The following is a 10,518-nucleotide window of genomic DNA, read 5'->3' as shown; positions in this document are numbered from 1 at the left end:
CCTCGCGTGACGTCACGTCGCTCGCCCACCCCCTCGCTCGTCGCATGACGTCATGTCGCTCGCGTGACGTCACGCGGCTCGCCGAGAGCGACAGACAGGAGCAGTGGAGCGTCGATCTGAGGGGATCTGTGAGCGGCAGACAGGAGCAGTGGAGTGTCGATCTCGGGGATCTGTGAGCGGCAGACAGGAGCAGTGGAGTGTCGATCGCGGGGATCTGTGAGTGACAGACAGGAGCAGTGGAGCGTCGATCTGAGGGATCTGTGAGCGACAGACAGGAGCAGTGGAGCGTCGATCTCAGGGATCTGTGAGTGACAGACAGGAGCAGTGGAGCGTCGATCTGAGGGATCTGTGAGCGACAGACAGGAGCAGTGGAGCGTCGATCTCGGGGATCTGTGAGCGACAGACAGGAGCAGTGGAGCGTCGATCTGAGGGATCTGTGAGCGACAGACAGGAGCAGTGGAGCGTCGATCTGAGGGGATCTGTGAGCGGCAGACAGGAGCAGTGGAGTGTCGATCGCGGGGATCTGTGAGTGACAGACAGGAGCAGTGGAGCGTCGATCTCGGGGATCTGTGAGTGACAGACAGGAGCAGTGGAGCGTCGATCTCGGGGATCTGAGAGCGACAGACAGGAGCAGTGGAGCGTCGATCTGAGGGATCTGTGAGCGACAGACAGGAGCAGTGGAGCGTCGATCTCAGGGATCTGTGAGCGACAGACAGGAGCAGTGGAGCGTCGATCGCGGGGATCTGTGAGCGACAGACAGGAGCAGTGGAGCGTCGATCTGAGGGGATCTGTGAGCGACAGACAGGAGCAGTGGAGCGTCGATCTCAGGGATCTGTGAGTGACAGACAGGAGCAGTGGAGCGTCGATCTGAGGGGATCTGTGAGTGACAGACAGGAGCAGTGGAGCGTCGATCTCAGGGATCTGTGAGTGACAGACAGGAGCAGTGGAGCGTCGATCTCGGGGATCTGTGAGTGACAGACAGGAGCAGTGGAGCGTCGATCTCAGGGATCTGTGAGTGACAGACAGGAGCAGTGGAGCGTCGATCTGAGGGGATCTGTGAGTGACAGACAGGAGCAGTGGAGCGTCGATCTCAGGGATCTGTGAGCGACAGACAGGAGCAGTGGAGCGTCGATCTCGGGGATCTGTGAGCGACAGACAGGAGCAGTGGAGCGTCGATCTGAGGGATCTGTGAGCGACAGACAGGAGCAGTGGAGCGTCGATCTGAGGGGATCTGTGAGCGGCAGACAGGAGCAGTGGAGTGTCGATCGCGGGGATCTGTGAGTGACAGACAGGAGCAGTGGAGCGTCGATCTCGGGGATCTGAGAGCGACAGACAGGAGCAGTGGAGAGTCGATCTGAGGGATCTGTGAGCGACAGACAGGAGCAGTGGAGCGTCGATCTCAGGGATCTGTGAGTGACAGACAGGAGCAGTGGAGCGTCGATCTCGGGGATCTGTGAGCGACAGACAGGAGCAGTGGAGCGTCGATCTCGGGGATCTGAGAGCGACAGACAGGAGCAGTGGAGCGTCGATCTGAGGGATCTGTGAGCGACAGACAGGAGCAGTGGAGCGTCGATCTCAGGGATCTGTGAGCGACAGACAGGAGCAGTGGAGCGTCGATCGCGGGGATCTGTGAGCGACAGACAGGAGCAGTGGAGCGTCGATCTGAGGGGATCTGTGAGCGACAGACAGGAGCAGTGGAGCGTCGATCTCAGGGATCTGTGAGTGACAGACAGGAGCAGTGGAGCGTCGATCTCGGGGATCTGTGAGTGACAGACAGGAGCAGTGGAGCGTCGATCTCAGGGATCTGTGAGTGACAGACAGGAGCAGTGGAGCGTCGATCTGAGGGGATCTGTGAGTGACAGACAGGAGCAGTGGAGCGTCGATCTCGGGGATCTGTGAGCGACAGACAGGAGCAGTGGAGCGTCGATCTGAGGGGATCTGTGAGCGACAGACAGGAGCAGTGGAGCGTCGATCTGAGGGGATCTGTGAGCGACAGACAGGAGCAGTGGAGCGTCGATCTCAGGGATCTGTGAGCGACAGACAGGAGCAGTGGAGCGTCGATCGCGGGGATCTGTGACAGACAGGAGCAATGGAGTGCAGAGAGCATCATCGCCCAGCAACCGTTGTCCAATCAGGTCGCGGCGTCGCGTTGCTAGGGGAAACAGCCCCTCCCCCCCCCGACCCCCCTTCGCGGCGTCTGACCAATGGGAAGCCGCCGTTCGCCCCCACGTGATGCGCGGTTGACCAATGGAGACGCGGCATCGTTATATATTTGTTTAATGTTTCTTCCTCTTGGGCTCCGTCCGTTTGAGGTAAAAAAATTTAACAAAATTAAAGTTTAAATTTTGTTAACATTTAGTGTTATTATTGTTGCTTAGTAAGCGTGTGTGAGTAGCGACGTGAGAGAATTAGCCCGATTGTCGCGATGTTTTCATTCGCGTCGAGTTCGCGGAATGTTTGTGAGGCGAAGTTTGCGAGGCGCGAAAAAAAACTAAAGAATTAAAGTTTTAAATTTTTGTTTACGTTTTAAATATACTTTGTGTTTATTAAACGTTTGTAAGTTTGCGACGTTTGCGTTGCTCGGGTGACGTTACGATCGTCAGTTGTGTTTATATCTCGGGCTCTGTCCCGTCGAGGCGGAGTTTGTGAGGTAAAAACTAATTAAAGTTTTTATTTTTTTAAATGTTTTAATTGTTATTGGTTATTAAATGTTTGTAAACTAGTGACGTTAGAGTTGCCCGGGTGGCGTTACGATCGTTTGTTGCGATGTTTTTATCTCTCTCTATCCTATAAGGCAAATTTTGTGAGGTAAAACTAATTAAATATTTCGATTTAAAGCTTCTTTCGTAGCTGCTAAGGATTCATCTTCTTGGTTCTTTCGGTAAAGTCGCCACGTAGAAGGGAAATAATAAAATAATAAAAATAAAACATAATAAAATTAAAAAATTCACAAAGGGAAATAATAAAATAATAAAAATAAAACATAATAAAATTAAAATTCTCACAAAGGGAAATAATAAAATAATAAAAATAAAACATAATAAAATTAAAAATTTCACAAAGGGAAATAATAAAATAATAAAAATAAACATTATAAAATTTAAATTCTCACAAAGGGAAATAATAAAATAATAAAAATAAAACATAATAAAATTTAAATTCTCACAAAGGGAAATAATAAAATAATAAAAATAAAACATAATAAAATAAAAAATTCACAAAGGGAAATAATAAAATAATAAAAATAAACATAAAATTTAAATTCTCACAAAGGGAAATAATAAAATAATAAAAATAAAACATTGTAAAATTTAAATTCTCACAAAGGGAAATAATAAAATAATGAAAATAAAACATAATAAAATAAAAATGTCACAAAGGGAAATAATAAAATAATAAAAATAAAACTTTATAAAAGTAAAATTCTCACGACGTTTCGGCCACAACGCAAGCAGCCGTCCTCAGGTGTTTTATTTTTATTATTTTATTATTTCCCTTCTACGTGACGACTTTACCGAAAGAACCAAGAAAATAAGTAAATATTCCTCGGGTCTTTCGGTTAAAGTCACGTAGATTGACAAAAATTATAAAATTACAAAAAATTTAATGAAAATAAACTTATTAAGGGACCGTTTGTAAATGACGTCACGCGATTTTGGACGTGACATGACGTCATAGACCCCCCGCAAAGATGACGTCATAAAGCTCTGCCCCTCCCTCCCCCTCAAATCCATATTTCCATTTTGAAAATTACAAGTATAACCCGTAAAAACAAAGTTTTTCACTCTAAATCCTTTATATGCGTGGCGGCTAGAGTCCTCTCGTCCTCTGGCTTGAGATGGCTGCCACCTATGGGTCAGATGATTGTCTGCAGTATTAAGCAATTGGTAATTAAATATTTATTTTCCCTAAACAGTGTAAAATTTGGGAATTTTTTTCACGAACATTAATTGTCACGCACAACGAGTCTGTGTGCAAAATGTCAGCTCGATTGGATCACGGGAAGTGGGTTAAAAAACGACCGAAAGATTTGCACGGTCCTAAGCAAGCAAGCACGCAAGCAAGCAAGCGAACTTAATATAAAGGATTTAAAAAAGCTTCAAATCGCTTTAAACTATTGTTGTCATCGTAGCGCGTATTTAATGTGGCGCTGCACTCTGATGTTGTAGGAGTGTTGCTATAACAAGCAGCGTTGTTATAACAATTCTATATTTATTTAAAGTTGCACATTTTGATGTGACGTCACATTTTTCAGCCTCAAATGAGTACCTGGTGCGGTGTGTAAACATCGCCACTGGGGAGACAAAGGCGGCCGGGCGTGGTGCTGGCCACCCACCCCCTCGTGTGCCGTGCCGGCCTTCATAGGTGCTACTCGCTAACAGCACTTGCCCCTACAGTCTGTTAAGGCTACACGGGGGATCTTTGAGTAGGTGGATGAGTTGGTGAGTGTGTGGGTGGATGACTTAGTGAGTGGGTGGATGTGTGAGCGGGTGGGTGGATGAGTGGGTGAGTGAATGAGTTGATGAGTGGATGAGTTGGTGAGTGGGTGGGTGGATGAGTTGATGAGTGGGTGAGTGAGTGGGTGAGTGAGTGAACGAGTTGGTGAGTGAGTGAATGAGTTGGTGAGTGAGTGATGAGTGAATGAGTTGGTGAGTGGGTGGGTGGATGAGTTGGTGAGTGAGTGATGGGTGGGTGAGTGAGTGAACGAGTGGATGAGTGAATGAGTTGGTGAGTGAGTGAATGAGTTGGTGAGTGAGTGATGAGTGAATGAGTTGGTGAGTGGGTGGGTGGATGAGTTGGTGAGTGAGTAATGAGTGGGTGGGTAGGTGAACGAGTGAATGAGTTGGTGAGTGAATGAGTTGGTGAGTGAGTGATGAGTGCTCACCACCTGATCTCACTTGTCAGGGTGACAGGACTCCACGCGCATGACTCAAGCGAGTTGGTGAGTGAGTTTGTGAGTAGGTGGGTGAGGGTGTGAACGAGTGAATGAGTTGGTGAGTGAGTGATGAGTGGGTGGGTAGGTGAGTGGGTAGGTGGATGAGTTGGTGAGTGAATGAGTTGGTGAGTGAGTGAATGAGTTGGTGAGTGAGTGATGAGTGCTCACCATCTGATCTCACTTGTCAGGGTGGATGAGTGGGTGGGTGGATGAGATGGTGGGTGGATGAGTTGGTGAGTTGGTGAGTTGGTGAGTGAGTTTGTGAGTGGGTGGGTGGGTGAGTTGGTGAGTGAGTGATGAGTGAATGAGTTGGTGAGTGGGTGGGTGGATGAGTTGGTGAGTGAGTTTGTGAGTAGGTGGGTGAGGGTGTGAACGAGTGAACGAGTGGATGAGTTGGTGAGTGATGAGTGAATGAGTGGATGAGTTGGGTGAATGAGTTGGTGAGTGAGTGATGAGTGGATGAGTTGGTGAGTGGGTTGGTGGATGAGTTGGTGAGTGAGTTTGTGAGTTGGTGGGTGGGTGAACGAGTGGATGAGTGGGTGGGTGGATGAGTTGGTGAGTGGATGAGTTGGTGAGTGGATGAGTGGGTGGGTGGATGAGTTGATAAGTGAGTTGGTGAGTGAGTGAACGAGTGAATGAGTTGGTGAGTGAATGAGTTGGTGAGCGAGTGAGTGATGAGTGCTCACCACCTGATCTCACTTGTCAGGGTGACAAGACTCCACGCGCATGACTCAAGCGAGTTGACCAGGGAGAGTTGAGGCGATCAGGAGCCGGCGTTGCCATGACAGCGAGGCTGGGAGAACGGAGTCCCACTCCACATTCCCGGCACCAGGACGAGGCTTCCGTACTGGTGCCAAAGCAGCTACCACCTCACCACCACCACCACATTCTCTAGCGCTCACCACCACCACCACCACCACTGTCTCTAGCGCTCACCACCACCACCACATTCTCTAGCGCTCACCACCACCACCACCACTGTCTCTAGCGCTCACCACCACCACCACCACTGTCTCTAGCGCTCACCACCACCACTGTCATTCACTCATTAACTCATCCACCCACTCGCCCACTCATTCACTCAACTCATCCACCCACCCACTCACCAACTCATCCACTCACCAACTCATCCACTCACCAACTCATCCACTCACCAACTCATCCACTCACCAACTCATCTCTAGCGCTCACCACCACCACCACCACATTCTCTAGCGCTCACCACCACCACCACATTCTCTAGCGCTCACCACCACCACTACCACTGTCTCTAGCGCTCACCACCACCACTGTCTCTAGCGCTCACCACCACCACCACCACTGTCTCTAGCGCTCACCACCACCACTGTCATTCACTCATTAACTCATCCACCCACTCGCCCACTCATTCACTCAACTCATCCACCCACCCACTCACCAACTCATCCACTCACCAACTCATCCACTCACCAACTCATCCACTCACCAACTCATCCACTCACCAACTCATCTCTAGCGCTCACCACCACCACCACCACTGTCTCTAGCGCTCACCACCACCACTGTCATTCACTCATTAACTCATCCACCCACTCGCCCACTCATTCACTCAACTCATCCACCCACCCACTCACCAACTCATCCACTCACCAACTCATCCACTCACCAACTCATCCACTCACCAACTCATCCACTCACCAACTCATCTCTAGCGCTCACCACCACTGACACATTCTCTAGCGCTCACCACCACCACCACCACATTCTCTAGCGCTCACCACCACCACTACCACTGTCTCTAGCGCTCACCACCACCACCACTGTCTCTAGCGCTCACCACCACCACTGTCTCTAGCGCTCACCACCACCACTACCACTGTCTCTAGCGCTCACCACCACCACTACCACTGTCTCTAGCACTCACCACCACTGTCTCTAGCGCTCACCACCACTACCACTGTCTCTAGCGCTCACCACCACCACTACCACTGTCTCTAGCACTCACCACCACTACCACTGTCTCTAGCGCTCACCACCACTACCACTGTCTCTAGCGCTCACCACCACTGTCTCTAGCGCTCACCACCACTACCACTGTCTCTAGCGCTCACCACCACCACCACTGTCTCAGCCTCTAGCGCTCACCACCACCACCACCACTGTCTCTAGCGCTCACCACCACCACCACCACTGTCTCTAGCGCTCACCACCACCACCACTGATGTGTCTTGTCCGTGTCTCCCCCCGCCACCGCATCTCCAGGAGTTGTACCGTCTGGGCCGCGTTCTGGGTCGCGGGAGTTTTGGTTTGGTCGTCGAAGCTGTGAACCTGGCGACCGGGGAGAAGTGTGCGGTGAAGCAACTCAACAAGGACAAAGTGAGAACTCCTACCGCACATACCACTACAACTACCACTACAACTACCTGTATTACCGCCTCTACCACTACCTCTACCACTACCACTACCACCCATACCCCTACAACTACCACTACAACTACCTCTACTACCGCCTCTACCACTACCTCTACCACTACCGCCCATACCCCTACTACTACCACTACAATTACCACTACCACCACTACCACTACCCCTACCACCACTACCACTACCCCTACCTCTACTACCTCTACCACTACCTCTACCACTACCACTACCCCTACCTCTACTACCTCTACCACTACCTCTACCACTACCACTACCCCTACCTCTACTACCACTACCTCTACCACTACCACTACCCCTACCTCTACTACCTCTACCACTACCTCTACCACTACCACTACCCCTACCTCTACCCCTACCACCACTACCACTACCCCTACCACCACTACCACTACCCCTACCTCTACTACCTCTACCACTACCTCTACCACTACTACTACCCCTACTACTACCCCTACTACTACCACTACCACTACCTCTACCACCTCTACCCCTACCACTACCCCTACCACTACCACTACCCCTACCTCTACTACCTCTACCACTGCCTGTACCCCTACCACTACCCCTACTACTACCCCTACCACTACCTCTACCACTACCTCTACCACTACCACTACCCCTACCTCTACCCCTACCACCACTACCACTACCCCTACCTCTACCACTACCACTACCTCTACCACTACCACTACCCCTACCTCTACTACCTCTACCACTACCTCTACCACTACCACTACCCCTACCTCTACCCCTACCACCACTACCACTACCCCTACCACCACTACCACTACCCCTACCTCTACTACCTCTACCACTACCTCTACCACTACCACTACCCCTACCTCTACTACCTCTACCACTACCTCTACCACTACCACTACCCCTACCACTACCCCTACTACTACCCCTACTACTACCCCTATCACTACCCCTACCACTACCACTACCTCTACCACCTCTACCCCTACCACTACCCCTACCACTACCACTACCCCTACCTCTACTACCTCTACCACTGCCTGTACCCCTACCACTACCCCTACTACTACCCCTACCACTACCTCTACCACTACCTCTACCACTACCACTACCCCTACCTCTACCCCTACCACCACTACCACTACCCCTACCACCACTACCACTACCCCTACCTCTACTACCTCTACCACTACCTCTACCACTACCACTACCCCTACCACTACCTCTACCACCTCTACCCCTACCACTACCCCTACCACTACCCCTACCACTACCCCTACTACTACCCCTACCACTACCTCTACCACTACCTCTATCACTACCCCTGCACCTACCACTGCCTGTACCCCTACCACGATGATGATGATGAGAGAGAGACGCAGACTCCAAACATACAGAAGCAGCAGCAGGCATCGTCAGGGTCGTGATCGAACCCACGACCTCCTGCACACCAGGGGAGGTAGTCAACATCTCCTAGCCACCGTGATGATGATGAGAGAGAGACGCAGACTACAAATATACAGAAGCAGGCATCGTCAGGGTCGTGATCGAACCCACGACCTCCTGCGCACCAGGGGAGGTAGTCAACATCTCATGGCCACCGTGATGATGATGAGAGGGAGACGCAGACTCCAATTATACAGCAGCAGGCGTCGTCAGAATCAGGATCGAACCCACGACCTCCTGCACACCAGGCGAGGTAGTCAACACCTCATGGCCACCGTGATGATGATGAGAGAGAGACGCAGACTCCAAATATACAGCAGCAGGCATCGTCAGGATCGGAATAAAACCCACGACCTCCTGTATACCAGGCGAGGTAGTCAACATCTCCTATCCACCGTGATGATGATGATGAGAGAGACGCAGACTCCAATTATACAGCAGCAGGCATCGTCAGAATCAGGATCGAACCCACGACCTCCTGCGCACCAGGCGAGGTAGTCAACACCAGGCGAGGTAGTCAACATCTCATGGCCACCGGTGGGGTGATCTCTTTGCCTTCGGAGGCGGGCAGCGTGGGCGTGCGGCTGCTGGAGAGGGAGGTGAGCATCTTGAAGAAGGTGCAACACTCCAACATCATTCGGCTCTACGCAGTTCTGGAGACCCCCAAGGTAGCCACCCGCACCACCCCCATCCACCCGCACCCACCGCCAAATGTATCCCCTTCACACCCTGGCCTCATCCCCTCACCCCTCCCCGCACACACCAACCAGAGGTCGCAAACGGGTTTTGATTCCTTACCCGTACCCGGCCGCACCAGGGTCGCAAACGGGTTTTGATTCCTTACCCGTACTCGGCCAGGTACGGGTAGCCGTTCCCTACCCGTTCCCTACCCGAATTGAGTGACAAATGGTGACTCACCAGTGACTCACGGCCTACCCGTACCCGGACCCGGCCGCACCAGGGTCGCAAACTCTCCCACTCACTCACTCACTCACCCACCCACTAATTCAGCTACTCACTCACTGACCCACTCACAAACTCACTCACCCACCCACTCACGAACTCACTCACTCACCCACTCACCCACCCATGCACTCACCCACCCACCACCAGAGGTCGCAAACGGGTTTTGATTCCTTACCCGTACCCGTACCCGGCCGCACCAGGGTCGCAAACTCTCCCACCCACTCGCCCACTCACCCACCCACGCACTCACCCACCCACCACCAGAGGTCGCAAACGGGTTTTGATTCCTTACCCGTACCCGGCCGCACCAGGGTCGCAAACGGGTACCCGTACCCTACCCGATACCCGGCTACCCGTACCTGGCCGGGTACGGGTAGGGTACGGGTACGGGTACCCGATTGCGACACACATCAACCACAACCACCACCACAACCACCACCACAACCACCACCGCCACCACCACCACCATGCCAACCGCGTGCCTCTGCCCCGGAGGTCGCAAACGGGTTTTGATTCCTTACCCATACCCGGCCGCACCAGGGTCGCAAACAGGTACCCGTACCCTACCCGATACCCGGCTACCCGTACCCGGCCGGGTATCTGGTAGGGTACGGGTATCGGGTACCCGATTGCGACCTCTGCCCACCACGCCTCGCGTGTGCACTCATGTCGAACCGCTTTCGCGCCGTACGTAGCCAACGGCGCTGATTGGAGGTGCGCGGGGAAAGATAACAAAGTGATTTGCCAGTGTAAAAATATGATAATTG

General features: G+C 51.9%; 2 protein-coding genes across 2 annotated transcripts in view; one reads left to right on the top strand and one right to left on the bottom strand.

Annotated features, from left to right (window-relative positions):
- The first annotated feature begins 44 nt into the window (after positions 1-44).
- On the top strand, positions 45-9,306 carry LOC133359939 (histidine-rich glycoprotein). The gene is made up of 3 exons (XM_061578502.1): positions 45-172; positions 5,725-5,786; positions 7,178-9,306. The coding sequence occupies exons 1-3, from the start codon at positions 45-47 to the stop codon at positions 8,764-8,766; spliced, it is 1,779 nt and encodes a 592-aa protein (XP_061434486.1). The 3' UTR covers positions 8,767-9,306.
- LOC133359938 (mucin-2-like) overlaps positions 9,303-10,518 on the bottom strand; it is a 14,957-nt gene continuing 13,741 nt past the window's right edge. The window contains exon 3 of the mRNA XM_061578500.1: positions 9,303-9,392. Coding sequence (XP_061434484.1) covers positions 9,303-9,392 — 90 coding nt within the window. The remainder of the gene's footprint in view (positions 9,393-10,518) is intronic.

The sequence above is a fragment of the Lethenteron reissneri genome, chromosome 66 (assembly GCF_015708825.2).
Source record: "Lethenteron reissneri isolate LAM-NWPU_2019-01 chromosome 66, ASM1570882v1, whole genome shotgun sequence".
NCBI classification, from domain to species: domain Eukaryota; kingdom Metazoa; phylum Chordata; class Hyperoartia; order Petromyzontiformes; family Petromyzontidae; genus Lethenteron; species Lethenteron reissneri.
This window is presented reverse-complemented; position numbering and strand designations above follow the sequence as displayed.